At 36.0% G+C, this 26,831-nt stretch overlaps 1 protein-coding gene and 1 long non-coding RNA gene across 2 annotated transcripts in view; both read right to left on the bottom strand.

The window, feature by feature from the left end:
* Positions 1-5,856, bottom strand: part of htr2cl1 (5-hydroxytryptamine (serotonin) receptor 2C, G protein-coupled-like 1) — a 41,850-nt gene extending 35,994 nt beyond the window's left edge. The window contains exon 1 of the mRNA XM_059354902.1: positions 4,677-5,856. Coding sequence (XP_059210885.1) covers positions 4,677-5,076 — 400 coding nt within the window. The 5' untranslated portion in view covers positions 5,077-5,856. The remainder of the gene's footprint in view (positions 1-4,676) is intronic.
* Positions 5,857-16,856: 11,000 nt separating this feature from the next.
* LOC131989973 (uncharacterized) overlaps positions 16,857-26,831 on the bottom strand; it is a 165,011-nt gene continuing 155,036 nt past the window's right edge. The window contains exon 3 of the long non-coding RNA XR_009396014.1: positions 16,857-17,094. This is a non-coding gene — a long non-coding RNA (uncharacterized LOC131989973). The remainder of the gene's footprint in view (positions 17,095-26,831) is intronic.

Consider the following 26,831-nt stretch of genomic DNA (forward strand, 5'->3'; position numbering starts at 1 on the left):
CCAGTATGTTATTTAAGAAAATATCAGCCTACACCTGTATGACTGTGATATGATTATCATTGTGGTAAGGCCTGCTCAGGTTAAACCCTTTGAAAAACATGAATAAATAGAGCAGATTCAAGCCATTTATTTTTTAAATAAAATAGTATACAAAACATTAAGTGCAACAGCAACTAAAATAATTAAATAAATCTGGGGGTCCGTGGGCTCCCCCGGAGAACATTTTTGCCCTAAAAGCCTAAATTTGGTGCCTCTCGCACATTCTTATGCCACTATTCCATCTTAATCATTGCATATTTTATAGACTTATTGTTAAGGAGAATAAGGGTTCTTCTATGTTTTATTCAAGGCATCATATTCTGATAGTCTTCTTGTAAATTCTGTGGTGGACTCTGCTAACACATCCATGTGCTCTTATTTTTGAAAGCTACACGTGTTTGCTTTTATTTTGAAGGCGGGTCTAACACTCGAAGTCAGAACTCGAAAGTCGAAACTTGGTGCTCGGAACAGCGCCACTGTTTTATGAGCTCATTTAATAAATTACGTGGTATCGGATCGGTGCCTGGACGCCAGTACTCGCGGAAACCGATGCCAGCATTTTCGGCAGTATCGGAGCCATTTCCGATACTGGTATCGGAATCGGAACAACTCTACTCAGTACAGCATGATGTTCATTTTCTAGATGATGGTCACATTAAGAGTGAAATAGACGTTAAAGCACTGTAATCCTTTTATCCTTGAATCTTGTGTAATCCCTACATTGTCAACAAGATATTGTCAATAAATGTTGACAGGCCAGCAGCTACGCGAACAAGTTGTTTTTAATGAAAGGGTGAAATTGTATTTACTTTTGCTTGCAAGCAGTGGAATATGTCTCCCCTTTGCAAAAAAACGGCAGGTTAAATACACCAGTGCTGAAAAGTTGAACAAAAAAAGGAAAAATGTCTGTCTGGAAATAACGTAAACCAACATAATGTGCACAAAACTCTCTAATTGAATAGATTTTGGGCCTGTCAAGATAACGTCAGTATGTTGACTATCGAATCTGTCCTTCTCTGCTGTCACACTGCTAAAATGGCATTTTCTTTCCTCCCAGGCAACACTATGCGGCTCATCACTGTCTGCACCCAAACTCTTAAAATTAATTTAAAATGACTACATGTGACATCGGCTGATAACCGTGAAGACTTCACTGTCAGAACCATGGAAATCTAAATCAAATCTGCACTCACCGAGCCTAAACAGCAATTTTCCAAGTTTATCGTCCTGCCGTGATAATGGCAATGTCAAAATATTCATATTTTTCTGACTTGTGTGCATGTGTCATCGTCTGCATTGATGTTCTTAACCATATCAAAAAATAAGCAATTAAATAAACAATTAAAACCATAGTAATAATGTAGAGCTGCGACAATTATTCGATTAATCGAACAATTATCGATTATTAAATTAATCGTCAACTATTTTGATGATTTTGATATCTAATAATTGGTTTGAGCAGTTCTTTTAAAGACAATAAGTCCAAATTCTCTGATTTCAGCTTCTTCAATGTGAATATTTCTGGTTTCTTTGTTCCTTTATGACAATAAACTGAAAATCTCTTTGGTTTGTGGACAAAACAAGAGATTTGAGGATGTCATCTTGTGGTTTGCGAAACACTGATTGATATTTTTCAACATTTTAATGACCAAACAACTAATCGATTAATCGTTTAAATAATCAACAGATTAATCAATAATGAAAATAATCGTTAGTTGCGGCCCTATAATAATGTACTACTATGTGTAGTGAGAGGTGTCATTCGTAGTGCAAATGTATATACAAAGAGGCTATACTACATGCCCATGGTGATAAAAAATAATGCAGTGGTGGATGTGACATTTTGCACAACTGAACGTTTCCATTCACATGATTGGTACTGAATGAAGTTAAAAACAAGGTATCATATGGATTACTCTATCGGCATTGCTATCACTTTAAAAATACATTTTTTTGTAATTTTTCTTAAAGATACCCAGCTATACCTACTTGAGACTTCACCAAACTTGAAAGTAAAACAATAAAAGTGGTTTTGAAGCCTGGAAATGCCAGCTTGTGTTCATCTACAGCTCTGCAAAAGATTTCCCCCATTTACTATCAGCTCTTTGATCAGTTCAGTGATGGTGACATTTACAGGTACGCAGTAAGAAACTCCTTTATGGTGTTAACTCTATGGAGTCTTGGGCTTTTTGTTACTTTTTTGTCATTTTGTGTCTGTTGTTGTGTCTTTTTTAGTTATTTTGTGTCTTGTTTTGGTCATTTTGTGTCTTTTTGGTCACTTTGTGTCTTCTGTGGGGTTTTTTGGTCATTCTGTCTTCTCATTTTGTGTCTTTTTTTGGTCATTTTGTGTCTGTTTAAAAAGTCATTTTGTGTCTTTTTTTGGTCATTTTATGTCTTTTTTTTGTCATTTTGTGTCTTTTTTTGGTCATTTTGTGTCTTTTAATAGTCATTTTGTGTCTGTTTTTGTCATTTTGTGTCTTTTTTTTGTCATTTTGTGTCTTTTTTTGTCATTTTGTGTCTTTTAATAGTAATTTTGCGTCTTTTTTGGTCATTTTGTGTCTTTTAATAGTAATTTTGCGTCTTTTTTGGTCATTTTGTGTCTTTTTTAGTCCTTTAGTCCAACATAAAATTTAGTTTACAGCCAGAACTTTAGAGGTAAATTTACAGTAGGGCTCTACGCTGCTTTGTTTTCTAGTCTGGATGTCATGGAGAAGTCTGGATTTGGAGCTTTTGGAGACTCCAGAGGGTTAAAGCAAAGACCTGGCAGAAATGTTACAGGAAGACAGCCTTTCATTAATCTTCATGTTTTTACCCAACATTGGAAAATAAATTCAACAGACAGCCTACCATATAACAACCCAACATCCTATTAAGCTAATGTGGGCGTCATGCAGGATCCTGGCAGGAATATTGTAAGCAAGAACAGCAGCTGATAGCTGGTATGATATTGCAATTATCAAGTTGGCATCCTCCGGCTCTTGAATCACTTGCAATTTAACAGTGAGCGATGTCTCACAGAAGTAATAATCATTTCAACAATTGCACTGAAAAATGTTCTGGAATAATGACAGGGCGCATGTCACAGTGGGCTGGCAACAGCTGGTGAGTGGGTGGGTGCCCAAGATCAGGGCTAGAAATCTGCAGCGACGATTGTTATAAATGTATCTGTCTTTTCATGATTTAAGTAAGTACCCATAAAGAACAAAAACAATAATTACAAGAGCATATATCAAGTTGGAGCATCTATTTTGCAGGTAAATATGAGTTCTTGAATGACGCATATGCATAGGTAGAACTTGACAGAATAAACTAAGGAACATAACATAAATTGTTCTTATATTTGACATGAAATGTAGCCATTTTTGCACCTTTTCTATGACTTTCTAGCTATATAAATTACAAATTTAAAAGGTCAGTTTGCCTCGAAAATACAGACAAAAATGAGCAAGTATGTATCAGTGTAAAGTAAAAGTCATCCCAGCAACTTAGAGGGTTATCTAGAGAAGTTATTTGAGCAATAAATATCAATTTAGGTAAGTGTGGCTGGATATCATCAAAAAAATGACAATACCAGTACCCTTTAAGTCAAGGGTCTCAAACTTGCGGCCCGCAGGCCAATTGCGGCCCTCGTGACGATATTTTGTGGCCCCCACCTTGATATGAAAGTTTAATGTGAGTTTTATATGAATGGCACTTTACCGTGTTGTGTGTGGAAGGTCCCTTTATTGCTCCAGCTGGAGCTCTGTTTCACTTGTTTCTATGACGACGTTAACAAAAAGAAAGGCAGCTGCTACCGGACCGTTTATTATCTGACGTATTGTTATTACTGGAAGAAGTAGAAATGTTATGTAATGTAATTTTGTGTCTTTTTTTTATAATTTTGTCTTTTTTTTTTTGTCTTTTTTTTTTGGTCATTTTGTGATTTTTTTGTAATAATTGTGTCTTTTTTAGTCATTTTGTGTATATTTTGGGTCATTTTGTATCTTTTTTGGTCATTTTGTGTCTGATTTAAGTAATTTTGTCTCTTTTTTTGGTAATTTTTTGTCTTCTTTTAATAATTTAGTGTCTTCTTTTAATAATTTTGTGTCTTTTTGTCATTTTGTGTATTTTTTTGTAATTTTGTCTTTTTTTAGCAATTTTTTGTCCTTTTTGGTATTTTGTGTCTTTTTCTAATACTTGTGTCTTTTTTAGCCATTTTATGTATTTTTTGGGTCATTTTGTATCTTTTTTGGTCATTTTGTATCTTTTTGGGTCATTTTGTGTCTTTTTTAAGTAATTTTGTGTCTTTATTTGGTCATTTTGTGTCTTCTTTTAATATTTCGTGTCTTCTTTTAATAATTTTGTGTCTTTGTTTTGGGTAATTTTGTGTCTTTTTTTTAATTGTGTGTCTTTTTTAAGTAATTTAGTTCTTTTCTGGCATTTTGTGTCTTTGTTTAGTAATTTTGTGTCTTTTTTTGGTCATTTTGATATTGCCTCAAGCACCTAGGTCATTTGAGTTTGAGACCCCTGCTTTAAGTGACAGCAATTGGTACCTTGTTTTCCTACTTAATGTGAATGGAAACCAGTTTATCTCCACCTTAAGTCTTCCACCTCACATGTACAAGATCAGATATGCTTGGTGGGTAGTCAAAACTTACCATAGAGAATGTTGATGAGGGAGATTGGCATGACCAGGATGCCTACGAGCATGTCCGCCACGGCCAGCGACCTCAAGAAAAAGTTGGTGGCGTTTTGGAGCTTCTTCTCCAGCGACACTGCCAGGATCACAAGGATGTTGCCACCAATCGTCAACGCGATGATGATGAGTATGAGCAGCGCTGGCCAGTTTTTCTCATTCATCGCCGCCTTGGTGACAGACTCCTGGGTGAAATTGTCCAGACCTGCGCTCATTGCTGCCGCGCCCCCAAGCCCTATCCATGACAGGGTTTGGTTGAGGTCCATTGGGTTGTTGCTTGGCCAAGCCATCTGACCGCCAACCTCCAGGGAGGAAGTGGTGGTGCTGAACCCGCCAAGTAGAGCCCTGGCTGGGCCTCCCATCCTAAAGAGACACCCTTACCCTATCGGAAGTTGAAAGTGGGTTTTTAATTCACCTACTTCACGAGCCAGAAGAAGGTGAAGAGAGAGCTGAGGTCAGCATTGATCAAGACTTGTTTGATAAGTTTGAAGTCTTCCAAAATGGATTCTTAATACCAACAACACCATAAATAAGGATCTGGGGGAAGGGGAAAAACAGGGGGAAGTAACTTTAGGGATTCGGGGTGACAGGGAAGAGGGGAGGGGATTAGGAGGACCTAGCTACAAGTGTTCTTGGGTTTATATTGTATTCCAATCAGGTCTCGCTAGCTGCAAACAGCTTTAAATTGTTCCCTGAGCTTTGAATCTCCCATTTCTTGCCAATTAGTCATTGGCGACAAGTTCTCAAAGAGTGCGCTGAGCCAAAATCTCTCGTGTTGCTTCCTCGTGTTCAGTCACATCCACCTCTTGATGAAAGTGAGAGTTTAAGAGTTTCTAGTTCAGAGCTGGAGATTGGTCTGCTCATATCCATGGCTGTTGTCTGCTCCCTCTGGCAGCTGTTTGCTTCTTAGTTTTTGGAGAAGTTTTGGTTTGAATCATCTGCATTCAGATGTAAATCTTGCTGCTGTGGTCTGCGGTATGCAACGTCTTGTACGTTTCTTTGCTCAGGTCAGTTGATGATCTGTGGAAGGAACCAATGGAAAAAAGAGATCAGATCTTTTGAACTCCCTTGCAGAATTTGTAATCACAGAATCATTCATTATCTATTGATATCGATCAATCAAACCTTCCTCTCTTGCATCTTCCTTACTATCTCAACATCCTTCACTTCATCTTCCAATCCTCTCTACATCTATCAATGCATTGATTTTTCTAACACCCCTTCCTTGCATTTACTTTCCATTACCAGTTAAACCATTACTGACTTTTATTTAATTCTTCCTTTATTACATCTTTTGACAATCTTGGAACCCAACCGCCTGGTCTGACCACAATTTAGCTTATGGGGGCAAATGCCAAAATTTGTGGGTTTCTGGTGGATTTCAGATAACAAATATCCAGACCAAGGCTTCCTCTTCCATGTCTCAGTCATAGATTAAGACACAAAATGACTAAAAAAAGACACAAAATGACCAAAAAAGACACAAAATGACTAAAAAAAAGACACAAAATGGCCAAAAAAGGCACAAAATTACTAAAAAAAAAAAGACACAAAATGAGAAGACAAAATGACAACAAAAATACACAGAAGAAGACACAAAATGACTAAAAAGGACACAAAATGACGGGAAAAAAAGGCACAAAACTATTTAAAAAGACACAACAAAAGACACAAAACTATTTAAAAAGACACAACAAAAGACACAAAATGACCAAAAATCTTAGGCTCAACACACAAGACCCAAATAAAATAGAGAATAGTAAAATCGAGTCCCACTAGAATAAAAACCAGAGTTGGGTCCCAGGATCACACACAATCACAAAATCACATTTATGTTGGTTTTTCTTCATTTTATTTTGGTTCAAAATGTTGATCCAATAAGTCAGAATAAATAAAATTATTATTATTAGGTCATATAGGTGAAAAAAATAACAACATGGCATTTAAACATTAATTTAAGTGGTGTATAAAGGCAGGATGAAAAGGATTCAGAAATGGACCAAATAGCCCCAGACTCCATAGAGTTAAGACACGAAAATGGAGTTGAAGTTTAAAGATCTACCTGCTCAAACACAATTGGTCAATATATGTGGGCTACAAACCGACTATAAATGGGAACCAGAACACTTCCAATACCAACATATTGTTCAGATTCTACATTTACATGGTGAATCTATTTATAGTGATTACTTCTTTGGATTCCTGTTCCATTTTCCATTGCTAGCCTCCCTTTTTTGCTCCTTCCCATCAAACTCTCCTGCAAATCATCCTCCCCCATCTACCCATCCTATCAACTCTTCTCCTCTCCTTCTTTGTTTCTTTCATCCTCACAGTGATTCTTCTTTTAGGAGACTAATTTATGATATTGTCTGCACCCCTTATAAAAGTTGGGGTCGAAAAGAACTACCACCAGTGTCAAACTGTACATTCATTTGATAACAACTGAAACCAAAGCCTGCTCAAACATATTTGGTTGATATACTTGGGCTACAAACTGACTACAAATGGAAACCAGGGCACTTCTGATACGAAAATATTCATTTATATGCTGAATCTATGTACAGCGATGACTTCTTTGGATTCCTAAGTTCCTATTAACCCATTTAAGCCGGGAAAGCATTATCGCATTTCTACCATTAAAACCGGGAAAGCGGACACATTATTTTGTAGTATTTGTAGTTTTTTCCATCTATATTCGGTCTCTTTGCCAATGAAATGCATCAGAATACATGTGGGAGTGTCGCAATGCAATATGGGACTTTACCACAACTCAAATCGTCAACAACAAAAAAAAAAAAGACACAAAATGACTAAAAAAAGACACAAAAAGTCACAAAAAAAACACAAAATTACTAAAAAAAGACACAAAAAGACACAAAATTACTAAAAAAAAGACACAATATGACACAAAATGAGAATACATGTGAGAGTGTCGCAATGCAACATGGGAGTTTTCCAGAACTTTGAAATCATGACCAAAAAAAGACACAAAATGACCAAAAAAAGACACAAAATGACCAAAAAAGACACAAAATGAGAATACAGGTGGGAGTGTTGCAATGCAACATGGGACTTTTCCAGAACTGAAATCATGGTGGAAGACGACTATAGCGGAGGGAGCTCAGATATAACAGCTATAAGCTCTCAAATATAGTAGTATATATATAGTAGTACAGTATAGTACTGTAGTATCTGCTACAGAGGCTGAAAAATCTATTATTTAGTAGGAAGAGTTGACACTTCTGTTGAATTTCCAGAAAAACTTCAGTTTTTAGGGGGTTATTTTAAAATCGCCCAGAGGTTTTACAGGCATTTTTCCCAGGCGTTTTAGGCCTAATTGGGTTAAATGCATCTTCCACTGCTAAACTCCCTTTTTTGCTTCTTCTCTTCAATCTCACCTGCGTTTCTTCCTCCCCTTCCACTCATCCATCAACACACCCTCTCAATTCTTCTCCTCTCCATTTTTGTTTCTTTCATCCTCACAGCAATTCTTCTTTTACGAGGCTAATTAATGACACTGTCTGCACTCTTTATAAAAGTTGAGGGGAGGGAATGACCATCATTGTCAAACACTACAGTCATTTAAAACCAACTGAAGGGGATAAAATGAAACGGAAGCTTTGATGTTTACACCCTCAGATCACAGTGTGCAAAAGTACTGGATGTCCTCTCTTACCCTTACCTCTCAGACATCTTGGTGATTTAGCACCTCATAAATGTCTTCAAGGGTATGTCTGGGAGTGTACTGTATGTGTGTGAACGTGCATGTGTGCACACACTAAAAAAAGTGATTTTCACCCTTAGTAAATGTTACATATATTATTTAAGCATATTTTAATAGAAAGTATGTGTTATTTAACTCCACCTATAAAATACATGTAATTTCAACATACATTGTCAGTATTATGACAATCTTATTTTATTTAATTAAATGTAGCTCGAAAAAAAAAAAAGAAATTTGGATGAATTTACTGTAATTGTCAGTGTAGACTGTTTATTCCATCCTTATGATTCTGGTTAACAGAATCTGAGCAGTGTGTTTCTGCTTTCTTGTGTTGTATTCATATATATCATATTAAAGTTGGTGGTCTACACACTGCAAAAAAAAGTTGGGTGAACTCAAAATTTCAAGGCAACAAACTTCGACAAAATTTTAAGTTGGACAATTAAACTAAATTTTTTAAGTTTTGTTTTTGAGTTTGGTCAATTCTGAATTCACATTTTTGTCAACTCAACTGTAAGTTGTACTAACTTGTAATTTTACATTGTAATAACTTTTAATCCTTACTTCTGCTAACTTCTGCAATGTGCTGAATTGGCACGATTGTAACGCCGCTATGAAATGTCAGCTAATGTTGCGACCACAATTTTGAGTTAGCATTGATACGCTAATGGCTACTCTTGTAGCTGTAACAAGCAGCGCCACTAGCATCAGTTAGCCGCTAGCATCAGTTAGCTGCTAGCATCAGATAGCCTCTAGCCGTTAGCATCAGTTAGCCGCTAGCTTTCGCTAATTACCGAATTTCGCAACAAAGAAATAAGAGTTAGCAGAACTATTGTCCCTTGTTGTGAACCCCAACTTAAAGATATAAGTAACAACAACTCACAAACTTGTTTTGAGCAGACAACTGGCTTCCTTTGTTGTGCTAACTTACATTATTGCCCTAAATGTCAATAATTTATATTTCCAAGTTTTACCAACTTAAATCACTGTTTTAGGCCAAAAAATACAAGTTGGCTTTTTTGCAGTGGTTCTCTGTCATGTATGATAGCTAAAAAATATTTAATTAGAATCAACTTAATAAAAAAAAGGTACAATTTAAACATTTGAATTGATTTGAAAGAGTACAATATATTTAAAAAACATACACAATTTATTTAAGTTAATTTACTGTAAAGTGGGTTTAATTTGATTTACTAAGAAAATTTGAGTAAAATGAACTCAAAATAATTGAGAAAGAATTACACAATATCATTTTTAAAAATGTACTTCAAATGTATAAGTCCAGTCAGCATAATAAAAATATCTAGATTCAGATAAAATGATTTCGTGCAACCACTTGTCATAATAAAATTATGTTCATTCAACAAAACATTTTTTTGAGTGCATATGTCGATGCATGAAGCAAACAGTAAGACAGTGCACAAAAGCTGTGAAATCAATGAGACATTTTTTAGAATGTGTGGGCTTCAGTTTAAGAATGAAATGTGTGTTTCCTTCTTCTCTGCATCCATATGTGTGTGTGTGTGTGTGTGTGCATTTGAGAGAAAAAGCCAGCACATCTCCAGACGGACCCAGGCCTCCAGCTGAGATAGTTTAGTGGGCGGTGAGTCTACGATAGTATCAAGCAGAGCACAATAGGCGTTGAGTGTGTGTGTATATATATTTTACTCTTTGCTGAAAGCAGAATAATAAAACCCCTGCTTTGCATTTTTTTTCACTCTGTGTGGGCACAGTAATGTCTGTATTGTTTAAAGTGAATCTAAAGCTTCTCTCTGTGTGTTTGAGCTTACTAATTTGTCTCTGTTTTGTTTTTGTTTATGTAAATGGCTGCATAGATTAATTGTCTATGGGTGATTATATGCAAGTATGATAAACAATGTAGATTATTCATGTGTGTGTGGGAAGGTCCTTGTAGAACCTGATAATGTAATAACTCCCTGTGAAGTCATAACTTGCTACTTTGGGATTTGTCAGAAAAGACACAAAATTACCCAAAAAAGAATCAAATTGACCACACAATGATCAAAAAAGACACAAAATGACCAAAAAAGTACATAAAACGGAGAAAAAAAGGACTCAAATTGACTACAAAATGACAAAAAATGACCACAAAAAGACACAAATTGACCAAAAGACACAAAATGACCAAAAAAAGGAAACAAAATGGGAAGGTCCTTGTAGAACATGATAATGTAATAAATTCCCGATAATGTAATAACCCCGACAATGTAATAAAAATCTGCACTTGATTCCATTAAAAAATTTAATAAAATAACTTCCCGATAATGTAATAAAGTGCATTTCCCAATAATGTAATACACTTTCTACCAATAATGTAATAAAGTATAACATTAATTGGAGGTTATTACATTATCAGGTTAGCCTTCATTTCACAAGTCCTGATAATGTAATAATTCCCCAATATTGTTAGTGTATACTACTGTGTAGGCAACTCTAGCTCAAGAGCTCTAGCGCCACCAACAGGTCAAAGTTGAATGTTTATTAACTTTTGACCCATAACTGGAACCCTTGGGCCAATCAGAGCTCAATGCATCCTCAATGGGGTTTTTCGGCCATATTGGATTTTTCTTTGATTTGATCAAAAACCTTCCATTATGTTATACTTTATTACATTATTGGTAAAAAAGTGTATTACATTATTGGGAAATGCACTTTATTACATTATCAGGTTCTACAGTCCTCATAAAACTCTTCCAAAACGGCCCATGTTACCTTTACGAAAAATTACTCGTATGACTGTTTTATGCAACAAAGTAATAGTTTGACACTTTGGGAACAACACTGCTGTTGTGACAAGACTCTGGGACGTCACTGTGCCCAGCTGTTGTTTGTCAAGAGATAGTTACAGTACATATTGTGGCCATCTGCAGTTCATCTTGTACGTTTCATGTTCTTCACTGATTCATATTAATATCCATGTCCAAAAGATGGATGGGAGACTTTCTTTGCATGAAGATGGATCGGTAAAACAACAGTGTTCCTCTGCCATCTGCTCATTTATTAACATGACAGACTTCAGCACGGCAACATTTTTCTTCTCTGTCTTTTTTACTGGTGTACGGCAGCTGCATACTACAACTCATAGGAGTCAACCCTTCTTTATAAGGGGGGTAAAACTTATTTTATACTTTAAAACTACTAATTAGACATCAACAGGCATGATTGCCGGGATTTGAACTTTCCGATGGTCCTTTATAGCAGTAGTTCTCAATCTTTTTGAGTCGCGACCCCCAATTTAACATGCATGTTGTCTCACTGAACAGAATCTCACAGTTCAGATCAGACAAACTCAGTTGATATGACAAATTTTGGACAAATAATGAAGTAGACAACAACTAAAACATCTCTCTGTCTGTGCATACATATATATATATTTATATATTATTGTCCTTTGCTATAAGTTTAAAGGTCCATTCTGACCTCCTGAGTGTGTAACAGTCAGCTTCAAGCCAGAGACTCCTTGGAAAGTAATAACTTGCTACTTTGGGATTTGTCAGAAAAGACACAAAATTACCCAAAAAAAGAATCAAATGGACCACAAAATGACCAAAAAATTACATAAAATTAAGCAAAAAAAAGACTCAAATTGACCACAAAATGACCAAAAAAGACACAAATTGACCACAAAATGATCTAAAAAAGACACAAAATGACCAGAAAAAAGGACAAAAAATGACCAAAAAAAAGATACAAAATGACCAAAAAAGACACAAAATGACCAAAAAAGACAAAATGACCAAAAAAGACATAAAATGACCAAAAAGACTAAAACACATTAAGGCTACGTTCAGACTGCAGCCTGAAGTGACCCAAATCCGATGCAGATCCGATTTTTTCAAATGCGATCCAGGCCACTTGGATATGTGGTCCTAAAACCGCGGAACGGCTCCACCGCGGTTTTGCTCCATCTTCTGCCCAGCGTCAATTCACACCGGGCGCGATACAGCCGCGGCACGGCAGCATAGCGAGCCGGTCGTATACACGAGATACACGAGATAACGAGAACACGCGATAATCCTGACCATACGGCTGTAACGCGACCGGTGGAAATCAGGCTTTAATGCTCGCGGCCACGTTTTCCACTACTTCCGTCAACACTGAGCACGCTCGCTGCGTGTGATGTCGTCGTGTCCTCCAATGCGCATGCGGGACACTTTTGGTACGTTTAAAGTTCACACTGGAGATCACATACAACTCGCATTTAATTGGAAATGTGAACGACCTTGCAAAAAAATTGCATTCCACAAAAAAAATCCGAATTGAGCATAAAGCCCTGCTGTCTGAACGTAGCCTAACACATGAACACTTTAACACAGTGGAGACAGAGCTGACTTCCAAAATGATTTGGCGACCCCCAGAAATCATCTCGCGACCCCAATAGGGGGCAGGACCCCAAGGTTGAGAATAGCTGCTTTATAGGATATGAATGTCTCACTTAGAAAACCAATAGAAAGCTTAAAATTTTTTTTTTCTGTCCAAATCACTTTATTCTACATGTCTCATTTAAAATGTCACCAACAATAAACCATTTGTAATAACTAGATCCTGTTAAAAACATTACATTTTGTGCTCTTCAGCGACACTGTGAAGCCATGATTGATTCTACTGAGACGAACGGTGACGTGACAAATATTCACTGAAAATCTGTTTACACAGAGCTGAGAGGAGAGGACAGGACAGGACAGGAGAAGTTCAAAATTCAATATGTATAACATGTGGAGACCCATTTTCTTCTCCCAAAACAGTCACGTGACAAATATTCACTGAAAATCAGACAGAACTGCAGGCTGTTTACACAGATCTGAGAGGAGAGGACAGGAGATGTTGGAAGTAGAGGCTGTAAAAATGTGGAGACCCAATTTTTTTTTCCAATATTCATGTCACTTGTTGGCACAACAAAATGTTGCATATACGAATTCCATTTTATTCCAATTAAAAAAATATATATCAGTGAAATTAATCTTGCATTTTTAATTCTTTATGATTTATAAATATAACTTTGTTATTCTGCACAAAAAGACATTTTTGAGTTGTTCACACTTCTAGCCATGATTGTGCTGATTCCATAGAGCTGCAGGACTTTAATATATTGCAGTGAAATACAAGGATACAGTGAGTAAAATGCAAAAAGGGCAAAAAACGCCCTGAAACAGCTTGGGTTTCAGAGGGTTAATGCAGGTCATGTGATAACACTTGATGAAGAAAGCTTTGGAATATGACCAAAAGTTTTGAGAATACATAGCTATGTAAGTAGCTCTTGAGTTGAGATTTTTCATCACAGTTAATGCAACTTGTTGTTTGCATTAAAAAAGATGTTTTACTGGTCAGTTTAACCTTAGACCTTACAAAAGTGCTTTTTTCAAGTATTTTAAATCACTTGAATCAATTTTGAAGAAGCCTTCCATCACCAGGCTTCACTCAGTCCTGTTGGGTCAGGATAATGTTTTTTTTCCAGACACAGGAAGCTCACTGTATACTCAGAGGTCTATAGCTTTAGCCGATTAAAGGAAGCTGCTCCAAGCTTTCTATCAGGATTTATTGATTATTTGTCTTGTCTGTGTCTACGCTGGGAAAAACAGGAGTCTGTGCAACATAAAGTCAATACAAGTAGAGTGGTTGTTTTAAAACTATAGCCATTAATGAGGATTCTGCACGCATGATGGTAAACAACTTTAAGATTAATTTCTGGGGCTGAAACATAGGAACACATCTACTTGAAATAAGAACAGACAATAAGGATTTATATGTAGGGAATGTCTTAGTGTGTGTGTGTGTGTGTGTGTGTGTGTGTGTGTGTGTTTATCACAGTGTGTAATAGACAGGCTTGTAGAACCTGATAATGTAATAAATTCCCGATAATGTAATAACCCCGATAATGTAATAAAAATCTGCACTTGAGTCCATTGAAAATGTAATAAAACCCGATAATGTAATAACTTCCTGATAATGTAATAAAGTGCATTTCCCAGTAATGTAATACACATTTTTACCAATAATGTAATAAAGTATAACACCAAGCACCTTTAGACTTAAAGAAGCTATTGAATGCATTCGTTGTCATGGATACCTTCGTTTGTGAAAAACGGATGAACGGGTCGAAAGTTAATAAACATTCAACTTTGACCTGTTGGTGGCGCTAGAGCTCTTGAGCTAGAGTTGCCTACACAGTATCACCACTTGAACCCAAGTAATGGTGGTCTGCTGTTAAATTATTACAATATTGGGGAATTATTACATTATCGGGGCTTGCGAAATGAAGGCTAACCTGATGATGTAATAACCTCCCATTAATGTAATACTTTATTACATTATTGGTTAAAAAAAAGTGTATTACATTATTGGGAAATGCACTTTATTACATTATCGAGGTTATTAAATTATCAGGTTTTGTTACATTTTCAATGGACTCAAGTGCAGATTTTTATTACATTATCAAGGTTATTACATTATTGGGAATTTATTACATTATCATGTTCTACAAGGATTCTGCATGCATGATGGTAAACAACTTTAAGATTAATTTCTGGGGCTGAAACATAGGAACACAGTTACTTTAAATAAGAACAGACAATAAGGATTTATATGTAGGAATGTCTTTGTGTGTGTGTGTGTGTGTGTTTATCACAGTGTGTAATAGACAGGCTGCTTCCTATCTTCTCCTCTCAGGCAGAGTATCAGCATAGTTCACAGGGAACTGAACAGCACTGCAGGCGAGCCATTTAACCGGTCTCATAAAGCAGCAATACATCACACACACACAGGAAGGACGAAGCGGAGAGAGAGGGACTAGAGCGGATCGAGAGAGATAAAGGAAAAGTGACTTAGAATATAGGAAAGAGACAAAGACTCCACAGGACGCTAACTTGTTATTCTAACTATAATAATCTTTTTTCCTCGTAATGATATAGTCTCGAACCTGGTATGAAAACACACAGTTCATTAGGCTCAAACCAAAGATTAGACACGGCCTGCGGAGCGACTGCTAGCCAATCACATCGTCTGTAGATTATAATTGGTGCTGTGACAGTAGAACACTTGGTAGAGGGAGTAACGCGGATACGGTTCACAAAGAGCGGCGCAGCAGAAGCCTGGTTAAGGCACAGATGTCGTCGCTGTTGCTTTGCTTTTCACCGCGGGGACAAATTGCTGCCGCACTTTTGTTTGTTGAAGCCATTTCTGCTCGGCGAGATAAAACAGTGGAGGGTGGCGGCGGGGGAGCAGGGGGGGAGGGATTTTCTTCTGATTAAACTGCATCACAAAAGGCAAACAGCACGGTTTGAAGCTGAACATCGAAGGGTTTATGTTCCATATCCATGCACGCCACCACCTGTTAATGTATGTAAATCACGGGTCTCAAACTCATGGGCCAATTGTGGCCCTCGTGGCGATATTTTGTGGCCCCCACCTTGATATGAAGGTTTAATGTGAGTTTTATTTGAATGGCACTTTACCATGTTGTGTGTGGAAGGTCCCTTTATTTACTTTTTTTGGGTAATTTTGTGTCTTTTTTGCCATTTTTTGTCTTTTTTAAGTAATTTAGTGTTTTTACTCATTTTGTGAATTTCTTCAGTAATTTTGTGTCTTTTTAAATAATTTGGTGTCTTTTTTAAAATTAATTTTGTGTCTTTTTAAATAATTTGGTGTATTTTTTTGGGTCATTTTGTGTCTTTTTTGGGTCATTTTGTGTCTTTTTAGGTCATTTTTTAGCTATCTATCATTTAGCATTTTGGCTTCTAATGCTTCAAAAGCACACATAAGGCTTTCTGATGACCTATATCAACAGTCATAAAACATTATAGATGTGACTTTCATGCTTTATAAGTTCCAATTGATGCTATTAAAACAAGATTAAACCTGATTTTGTAATTATATTAAAATTATTATTATTTTGGTCATTTTGTGTCTTTTTTTTGGTAATTCTGTGTATTTTTGGGTCATTTTGTGTCTTTTTTGGTCATTTTTTAGCTATCTATCATTTAGCATTATGGCCCAATTCTGTGGTTTGGCTAACTGCCCGTTTTTTTGTTGACTATTCCAAACAAACTGCTGTTGCAACTGCATGAAAAGCAAAAATATATCACTTCAAAGCTTCCTAGAAAGAGCCAGCGAATGTGTCAAGTCACTGTTGTGGTATAGCACAATACTTTGGAGTCACATCTTGCTCAGCCACAGGGTTTTATAAAGCCAACACAACAACAACAACTTTGAGAAATGGCACAAAAGACCTTTACAGAAAGTGATGTGCTGCATTGCAAGTGCAACTTTGAGGCTCCAGTAAGTCCGAAATATTGAGCAGTTTGAGCCCGGTAGGTGCTACATGGGGTATGTGAGTGTTTTACAAAGTGTTGAAGGTGCAGAAAGAGAAACAGAGCAGAAATGTAAAAAGAGAGAGAGAGAGAGAAAGAGGAGTGAGTCAGAAAGTCTGTCATTGCAGTATCAGTAAATCTGGTCACTTACTTCTTCTCGCCTCCCGATCGATGGGCCCGACCTTTGCAGCCGTTTTTTTCATTACCGGTGGCGGTGGCGGCCCTTTCCGACGTTACCGCTCTCTTTCTCTCTCTCTCCCGCTGTATCAATCCCTCTGTCATCTGTCACTCCACACCTCCGGAGCGAGGGATCAGCATCATCCATCTGCCTGCAGAGGAAGAGGGAGAGAAAAAAAAAGACTTTTGATGCTCTTTTGTGAAACATTTCTGATCAAAACTGAGGTTAAAAGTGACTGTAAGCATCCTGGAACCACAGTGGCTCCTACACACAAACACACCCACACAACAACAACAACAACAACACAACTGAATGTACCATTAATCTTCAGCTCTTTCATCCAACACAAGTATTAGCACCCTCTGCATTATAAGGTTAGATTAGATAAATCATCCGGATTTGTAGCAGCAAGAAAAACCACGATGCAGCAGGAAAAACTGAATCCATTAGCTCATGTAAGTATGAAATGTGCGATATATAAATGACAAATGTAGTAAAAGTGTTGAATGGGTAAAGTATGAAAATCCATTAAATCAGTGCAGATAGTTTCCTGCAATAATTTGGTGCTAATTAGAGATTCAATACTAATGTCCTTGAGAGAAAAGCTCTATTTCATTTTTTCATCATTTTTTATTATTTCTTGGATTAATGGAAAATATATTCCTTATTCATGTGAAATGGTTTGTTAGCCTACGGACAAATGTTTCTAACTTTTCCGGGAACTTTTAAGGATTGAGGAAAAGAAAACACTATTTTTTACTAATATTTTTTTTATCATATTTTCTCCCTATGAGCCATTCAATATAAAAAAATAAATAAATAAATAAATTAAAAAGAAGAATGAAATAATTTGGTGCTAATTAGAGATTCAATACTAATGTCCTTGAGAGAAAAGCTCTATTTCATTTTTTATTATTTCTTGGATTAATGGAAAATATATTCCTTATTCATGTGAAATGGTTTGTTCGCCTACGGACAAATGTTTCTAACTTTTCCAGGAACTTTTTTAAGGATTGAGGAAAAGAAAACACTATTTTTGACAATATTTTTTAATCATATTTTCTCCCTATGAGCCATTCAATATATTTACACTTTATAATTACCTTTAGACATACAATTCATTGTTAGTGGTCCGCCATTATCACACATAGGAATAAAAATATGTATATATGAACAAAAATTGACTAAATGTGATAAAACCTATAGAGCATGTTCCTTTATCATATTCATTACCGAAGATAACATGCACTGTTATTATTAAGTTACTCACTGTATTTTACTGTTTACAGGGTTTCTTGTGCATTTTTTTTGCAAATGGCATAAAAAAGGTAAATACTTATATTACACATATCAACCAAACATTGAAAGTTAAAATCTGTAAATTTATAAAATAGGACATTAAAGGGTTTTTATTTTTAATTTATTTTTATTTTATTTATTTATTTCTTACAGTATATAGTGAATTGCTCAATGGTCTTCAATGTTAAATTATAGTGAATTCTATGTAAAAATACAAAGAATACACATTATATTGCTGAATGTAAAATTAAGGCAGCTTTCTGTTTTCTCACAGTAAAACTTTAAATTGAATGTAAAAACTTGAAAAAGATAAATAGTCTTGCAAGTTTCCAAACACTTACTGTCACTTTTAAATACAGATATTTACTGTCTATTATATGTATTTTTAAAGAAATCATCTGTAAAATAACTTACTAAAAAGCACATACAGATTATTTCATGACGAAGTGCAGAAATGTGACATAGATCTGGCACTACGGTTGACCTGCTGCATTCACCTGTGGCAATACTGTATGTTTGTCTTCCATAAAATGTCATACAAACACAGTGACATGAAGGATTTCAGAGCCAGATTGTTTGACAAGCCTCCAGCGGGTGACAAATGTGCCCAGAAAAGAGCCCCAGTGAGTCACTGTGACACTATTTTCTTGCAGGTCTAGCATAACAAAAACACACTTTGTGTCCCGGTGGCAAGCGATGCCCACCAGAGCAGGTTCAGAGTATCAGAGTATGGATTGTGTCGTTCTGTCACTCGGGTCATTTTCATCAGAGAAGGCGCTAAGCCATGAGGCCACCTAATGGACCGCACAGATGGAGAGACATTACAGGGACAAGAGGACGGACTGGGTGGGGTTTGTCGGGGCACTGATGGAGGATGATTGAAAGGAAAGAGTCAGGAAGAAGTAAAGGAGAAACTAAAGTTTTAGAAAATAATAACCCAGACCAGTTTTACTGTGGGGGCCTGTAGAACCTGATAATGAAATAAATTCCAGATAATGTAATAACCCCGATAATGTAATAAAAACCTGCACTTGAATCCATTGAAAATGTAATAAAACCTGATAATGTAATAACTTCCTGATAATGTAATAAAGTGCATTTCCCAATAATGTAATACACTTTTTTTTTTTTTTTTTTTCCAATAATGTAATAAAGTATAACATTAATGGAAGGTTTTTGATCAAATCAAAGATGGCGGAAAATCCAATATAGCCGAAAAACCCCATTGAGGATGCATTGAGCTCTGATTGGCCCAAGGGTTCCAGTGATACATCCTTTGTGAAAAACGGATGAACGGGTCAAAAGTTAATAAACATTCAACTTTGACCTGTTGGTGGCGCTAGAGCTCTAATGGGTGGTCTGCTGTTAAATTATTACAATATTGGGGAATTATTACATTATCAGGACTTGCGAAATGAATATTGACAGAAATATAACAATTTTAAGCTTTTTGGGGGGGTTATTTTTTCTAAGAGAACCCTTCGTAAAGTAAAAGTATACTTTCATGACACTAAAATGTTTCGCTGACTGGCATTTCTTACTATTTTCCTGGAATCCAGATGCTTGTAAGCCTCACATAACTGCAAGTACAGTTGATTTAATGCTGTTAAATTGGGCAATTTGCATATTGACAATAGCCTCTAAATACTGGTGATTGTTTCAACTTCCTTCTAAACCACTTTTTTCAGCTTCAGCTCACTCTGTGCACCTCACCTATTAATCTAAAATGTGAAAAGTTGACTACAGAGATGCTCAGATGAGATGAAGTGAGTAGCAGGCGGGGGAGAGAAACAAACACAGAGTTAATGAGAGGCGGGAGTGTAGCGCCGAGAAACAAAGCGAGTAAATGTTGGAGCTGCAGTGTCATAACTTTTCATTAGAGCGATGAGGGAGAGTCAACATCAGACTTATTGCGCATCTATAATGAGAAAGGGAAACAAGGATTGTAGATTGTATTTTGTATTTGTGCAACTATATTTTAATGATGTATGATATCATTTGTTTAACCTTTTGTTATTTTTCTTTGCAATAAATTAATTTCATCATTCAGTATTGCAGGTTTTCCTCAAATAACCTGTTTTTGATCATCATACATCCTAATTTTTTGTTTTCATTTCTTACTTTTTGAATAAAACTCCTTTTTTATCACTACACTTCTAATGCACAAGGTCATTTTCTACCCATGTTGTGCATTAGAAGGTGTTTATATGTTGTCACCAATTTAAAACCTGACAAAGAAGACACAAATATTAACTATCCTATTTTGTTAAATTTATGTTTTTCCAATGGAAATTATTATTTGGTCACACTTATAAGTCTTAACTGTTAAAATATGTCATTTTCCAATGTAACCTGGTGGTTCTAACAACTCTTTTAAAGTTAAACCTTCAAAATAAGACAAACATAGTTACACATATACTCAAATTGTTAATTTAGTGAATCACTTTTTGTATCACTACACTTCTTATGCACAAGGTCATTTTTGACCCATGTGTGTAAACTTGATGTAATAATACAAAAACTATTTTCCTTCATAAAGTATGAAAGGAAAAATGGATATAATGATCTGTTGTAATGGAAAAAAAAGAAGAAAATTCAAACACACAGCCAGCATTAAATAACATGGGAAAGGAATGTGGGTCATTTTTTACCCATGTTGTGCATTAGAAGGTGTTTATATGTTGTGCATCAAAGGGTTAATAAACCAAGAAGGGCAAAAATTACAATATAAAAGATGATGAGAATGCAGAAAATGGTGGACTACAATTTTTAAGCCGCGTGTTTGCCATTTTGGAGCCGGAAGTGACCATATTTGGACGAAAGTGTGATCTCGGGAGGAGGACACTATGGTTTGCAAAGTGCATCCATGACTTAAAATAAAACAGCCAATTCCTTATAGGGTGCCTTTCAGTACAACTGAACGCGGAACAAGACATTTTTAGGTGACCCAAATATTATAATTAACTGAAATATCACTTTCTAAGATGAAAACACATTATGACATCAACAAATAAACATCCTGCTGTGTTGAAGAAGACTTGCAACTAATAATTGACACCATAAACTTGTTACGAAAATGTTTATTTAGGTAATAAATTAAGTGAGAAGTACTGTAATTTTCTCATATACTCTCTATACAATTTCACTTTGCCCCCTGCTGGTCATGGCCAGGCTTAAGGCACTTCGCATTGGCTTTAATTTTCAGACCCAGAGGTTGCAGCTTGCATAAATACAAAAAGGGCAGAAAACAAAGTTATGTTTCTGTCTTTTTATGTACATATTCAAGCTTTTCCATTGGTGCAAATAGCATATATACCTGATGAAGGCCCAAGTTATATGTCAACTTTATCTAAACCTTTATGGACTGTATGGTGAGCCGTAGCAATGCTACTAACTATATTTACTTTAGAATGGCACTCATGGGAGCAAAGACCTCCAACAAGGCCACTGGTGCATTCACATCCTCCTCAAATGGTCCCATTTCTAGAATTGGGAAGTCCCACTTTGGTGTATTCATGAGCTTTAAGGCGTAATGTGGAAATAACATGCTGAGAGTGCAAGCAAAAGCTGGATTCAGGTAAGCTATGAAAAATGATCAGGAACTAATTTTTCCAATTACTCTGACACCACATGAATGCAGCACAAAAGCCCTATCTGGCAAATAAAACAGAGTGGAGTATCTTAATTAGAATACCTCGTAGCTTCAGCTGCTGCAGATTCAAAGTTGTTTCCCTAACAACGACAAATTGATTCATTAAAAAGCAATAAAAAAACACACAAATATCCTCGGTGGCCAGCAACAATGAGATGCCATGAGTTAATAATCCTGTCATGTCCTCTTCACGATATATTCTCATTAAGGGAGTTGAAGGAAAACGTGCTGATTCACATTTCATTAGCGGACAATTCTGAAACTAAAGTCCCCACTTGGATAGCGTATGGCGTCGGTCCCCTGTTGGCACTATAGGAATGTATGTATGTGTGAGAGAGAAAATGAAATCCAATCAAATCAAACTTTATTTATATAGCACTTTTCATACATATAAATGCAACACAAAGTGCTTTACAAAAAATAAGAATAAAAATAAATAAAAATGACAAAACCCACCCCTCCCTTCCCCACATACACATCTGTATGTACACCAAGGTTATACTAGTTTTGGATTTTTCATTAGTTTTAGTTTTTAGAGTGAGTTTTCTAGTTTTATTTTAGTTTTTAGTTTTTCAAAATGCTTAGTTTTAGTTCAGTTTTTATTAGTTTTAGTGTTAGTTTTAGTTTTTTTGTAATGGGCTATATGTTGGGTGCCAGATTCAAAGAGGTCATAATAAATTTTGCCTTTATTTCCTTTGGTTTATCCATCTCAGCCCCAATAAGGTTATTAACTCTTACAGTTCTGGGTGTTTTGAATTTTGGTTCGAGTGTAGACATCCCAGTCTCAGTAAACATATTTACCATGTGTTGCATGTTAAAATAGAAACACTGAATTATGAATGAAAAAAGTTGACAAGAACGAAAACTAAGGACATTTTCACTATAATTTTACTTAGTTTTGTAACCACACAATACAGTTTCAGTTAGTTATCGTTTTCTTAAAAACTCTAGTTTGTATTTTTATTTCAGTTAACGAAAATGTTTTTTCAATTCTAGTTTTCGTTATTTCGTTAGTTTTTCGTTAACTATACTAACCTTGATGTACACCTACACAAAAATGCACACACACGCACATAGACATGCACGCACACAAACACACACTCAGACTCACAAGAAAAACAGGAAGCTGAAAATGTGTAAAGAGTCAAAGCAGCAAAGTTTATTCTCCGCTGGATGATGTAAAGGCCATTAACACAAAGCTGCACCGCTAATGTGATCCCACATAATCCCTCCATCTGTGTGTGTGTGTTTGTGTAAGAGACAGAGAGGGGGCTGGGTGAGTGTGTGTTACTGTAACTCAAAGATATTGTGTCTGCCAACTGCTGTGGAGGACCAGAAGAAAGGAAGAAGTGAAAAAGATGAGTGTCGGAGGCAATGCAAGGCAGCGAGTAAAAAATTGTGCAGACAGATAACAGATCGCAGCGTGTTCGCTCTCAGACACGGCGGAGAACAGAGCGCTTCGTGAATCAGTCGAGAGACTCCAGATTATACAGAGTACACACGCAGACGCATACAAAGGCAAAGAGGAGGAGAAAGACGAGCCTCCGGGCGCCGCAGAGAGAGAGAAACCGTCTGAGAGCAGAGAGCAGAGAAGTCAGAGATTCAAAGGATACAAATGATAGATGATGACAAAGCGAGAGAAACAGAGTGAGGGAGAGCCAGATGGAGGGTTTTATATTACTATTGTATTTTAAAAGAGCCACAGAATAAAAAGTGAGGAAGGAAGCAGAGGAAGTTAGGACACAGGAGGAGAGGTAAATGGTGAAAAAAAGGCAGGAGGGGGAGTCTAAGTGGTTAAAAAGAAAGAAAAAAATCTTGGAGGAAAGGTAACAGAAGAAAAATTTGTAAGAAAAGAGGAAAAGATGGGAGCAGCAAAGGAGCAAAAGAGAGGAGGTAGCAGCGAGAAAACAACAAGGGATAGGATGGAGGAAAGACTGAATACAAAATAAGATGAAAGAAAGGAAACAAAATAACTATAGAGAGGGAAACAATGAAAGTAGAGAGGAAAAAATTGAAGAAGGGGGCTTCGAAATGGACATAAAAGAAGAAAAAGCGAAGGTTTCAATCAGGAAAGAGAGAAAAGGAGATGAAAGATAACGTTATTTTTTGCACATTTTGAATGACTGTGTTAGAAAAGCTGAATGGATAAATCAAAATTTGATAGAATTTGGTGCAAAAAAGTCTTACTTCTTACTTATTTCCAAACCATATATTTTAGGCTGATAACTGATACAACCCATTTAATTGCATGATGACATTTGAAACAGATGTATAAACTGCATTTGAGAAAAAAACGGCACTACAAAGTCCATTCAGGACCTGTTCTGGGTTTTTTTTCTGAGCACTTTAAGTGCTTTAAGTCACACTTTTTCATTGTAAAGTGGAGCTGTGGTGAGATTTCTTTTCTCTACAGCTCTTTCCAAGGTCAATAATGAACAGCTTTTAAACCAGCTTTGATAAGAAGTGTATAAAGTGCTCTACAACTCCATGACAACGGCAGGTAAACTCCATATCTGCTTTTGAAGAAGATATAATATGATTGAAAACATCTTAACATTAAACCCCCCTGAACCCCCCGAGCAGCTTGAGGGCGTTTCTTTGTCACATTTCACTCACTGTAGCCTCGTTTTTCACTGCAATATACAACATTTATAAGTCCTGCACCTCTATGGAATCAGCAAAATCATGGGTAGAAGCGAGGAGAACTATGAAATTTGTGCAAAAATGTATTTTGTACAGTTAAAATGGTATAAATCATAAAATAGAAAAAACACAAGTTGAATTTCTTTGATAATTAATTTTACAATAACTGGAATATATACAATATATCTTTATATCTAAGATTTTCCCAAGTGCCCACAAGTGTTAACAATATTGAAAAACAGATGGCTCCATATTCTGTACATATTGAACTATTTACATTTTTAAAACCTCTACTTACATCCATTCTTGTCCTCTCCTCTCTGAACTGTGTAAACCAGGGGTCTCAAACTCAAATTACCTGGGGGCCACTGGAGGCAATATCAAAATGACCAAAAGAAGACACAAAATTACAAAAAAAAGACACAAAATTACAAAAAAGACACAAAAGGACTGAAAAAAACCACTAAATTGCTTTAAAAAAGACACAGAATTACCAAAAAAGACACAAAATTACTAAACAGCAGTTAAAACTTCAGTGAGGTTTTATAGCGTACTGTTGGTCACAGCTCAATCATTCATGACTTCAAAGTTGTACTGCAGAGCACAAAAATGTTATGTTTTTTTCAGGATCTGTTTAGTTTATTTTTGGCAACATTTTAAATGAGAAACGTCATACTATATCTTAGATTTAAGTGATGAAATACCAGTGTTTTAACTTTAGATATAGTTAATTTTTTTTTCTGATTGAAGTGTTCATCACACCAGATTCAATCAAGAAATTAAAATTTTAGAAATTAAAAAGTTTGGAAATCAAAAGATCTGACGAATATTTCTGTTTTTTCACTTTCTAGCTATGATAAATGGTGTAATTTTGGCTATTTTAGGACAAGAAAAAATGCCTTTGACGGAAAGCAACACAATCTAAATCAAGGGTCTCAAACTCAAATTACCTGGGGGGCGCTGAAGGCAGTATCAAAATGACCAAAAAAAGACATAACATGAAAGAAAAAAAAGCTAGTTACTTAAAAAGACAGAAAATGGCAGAAAAATGACACAAAATTACAAAAAAAGACACAAAATGACCAAAAAAAGACACAAAATTACTAAAAAAAGACACAAAATGACCAAAAAAGACACAAAATGAGAATACATGTGTGTCGCAATGCATCATGGGACTTTTCCAGAACTGGAATCATGGCGGAAGACGACTATAGCGGAGGGAGCTCAGATATAACAGCTATAAGCTCTCAAATACTTTTTGAATTTAATTTCTCTCTGCTACAGAGGCTGAAAAAAAGACACAAAATGACTGAAAAAAGACACTAAATTACTTTTAAAAAAAGACACAAAATGACCAGAAATACACATTATTTTAAAAAAAGACACAAAATTATTTTAAAAAGCCACAAAATTATTAAAAAATAAACAAAATTATTAAAAAAAAAAGACACAAAATTATTGAAAAAAGACACAAAATTATTTTAAAAAGACACAAAATTACCAAAAAAAGTAATTAAAGGGACCTTCCACACACAACACGGTAAAGTGCCATTCATATGAAACTCACATTAAACTTTCATATCAAGGTGGGGGCCACAAAATATCATCACGAGGGCCGCAATTGAACCGTGGGCCGCGAGTTTGAAACCCATGATCTAAATGATGGGAAATAAACCTCATAATGGATTTACATCCCCACTGCAGCAAGACGCAGGCTCCAAATTGCCTCAACTGTGGTCTATGAGTTAATTTGACAAAAACATATTGATGTTTAATTCGTTCTTTCAGTTCATATAGCTGGAGTCCCCACTGTGCAATTTGTATTCTTAACCCCACGGGAAGTAAAGGAGGCATGAAAATACAGCATCTTTTATTGCATTGCATGTTCAAAAAGGGAAAAAATACACACACACACTTGCAAACAGAATTGTATAACCACTCAACCATGTGAAACACACACACACACACACACTTGAGCAGGAGAAACTCATTATGTTTCCTGAAAGGCCTCTTGGCTATTAATCAGAGACGGACCTCCCCATACGTTTATCAGCCGGTATCAGTCAACTGAGAGACAGACTGTAAAGAGTAACTGAAACACAAAGGGAGGAGGTATTAAGCGAACATGAAATAGGAATCTTCGAGGCACCTCGCTGCTGAAAGAGATTAATTAGGCTGCGGATAGAAAGAGACAGAAGACGGATTACAAGTGAACTTTAGAAATGTCATGAAAGAAATTGCAAATCAGGATCGCCTGCATGAGCCGAAAACAAAACAGACGGACAGGTACATTT

Source organism: Centropristis striata, chromosome 17, assembly GCF_030273125.1.
Source record: "Centropristis striata isolate RG_2023a ecotype Rhode Island chromosome 17, C.striata_1.0, whole genome shotgun sequence".
Lineage (NCBI taxonomy): Eukaryota > Metazoa > Chordata > Actinopteri > Perciformes > Serranidae > Centropristis > Centropristis striata.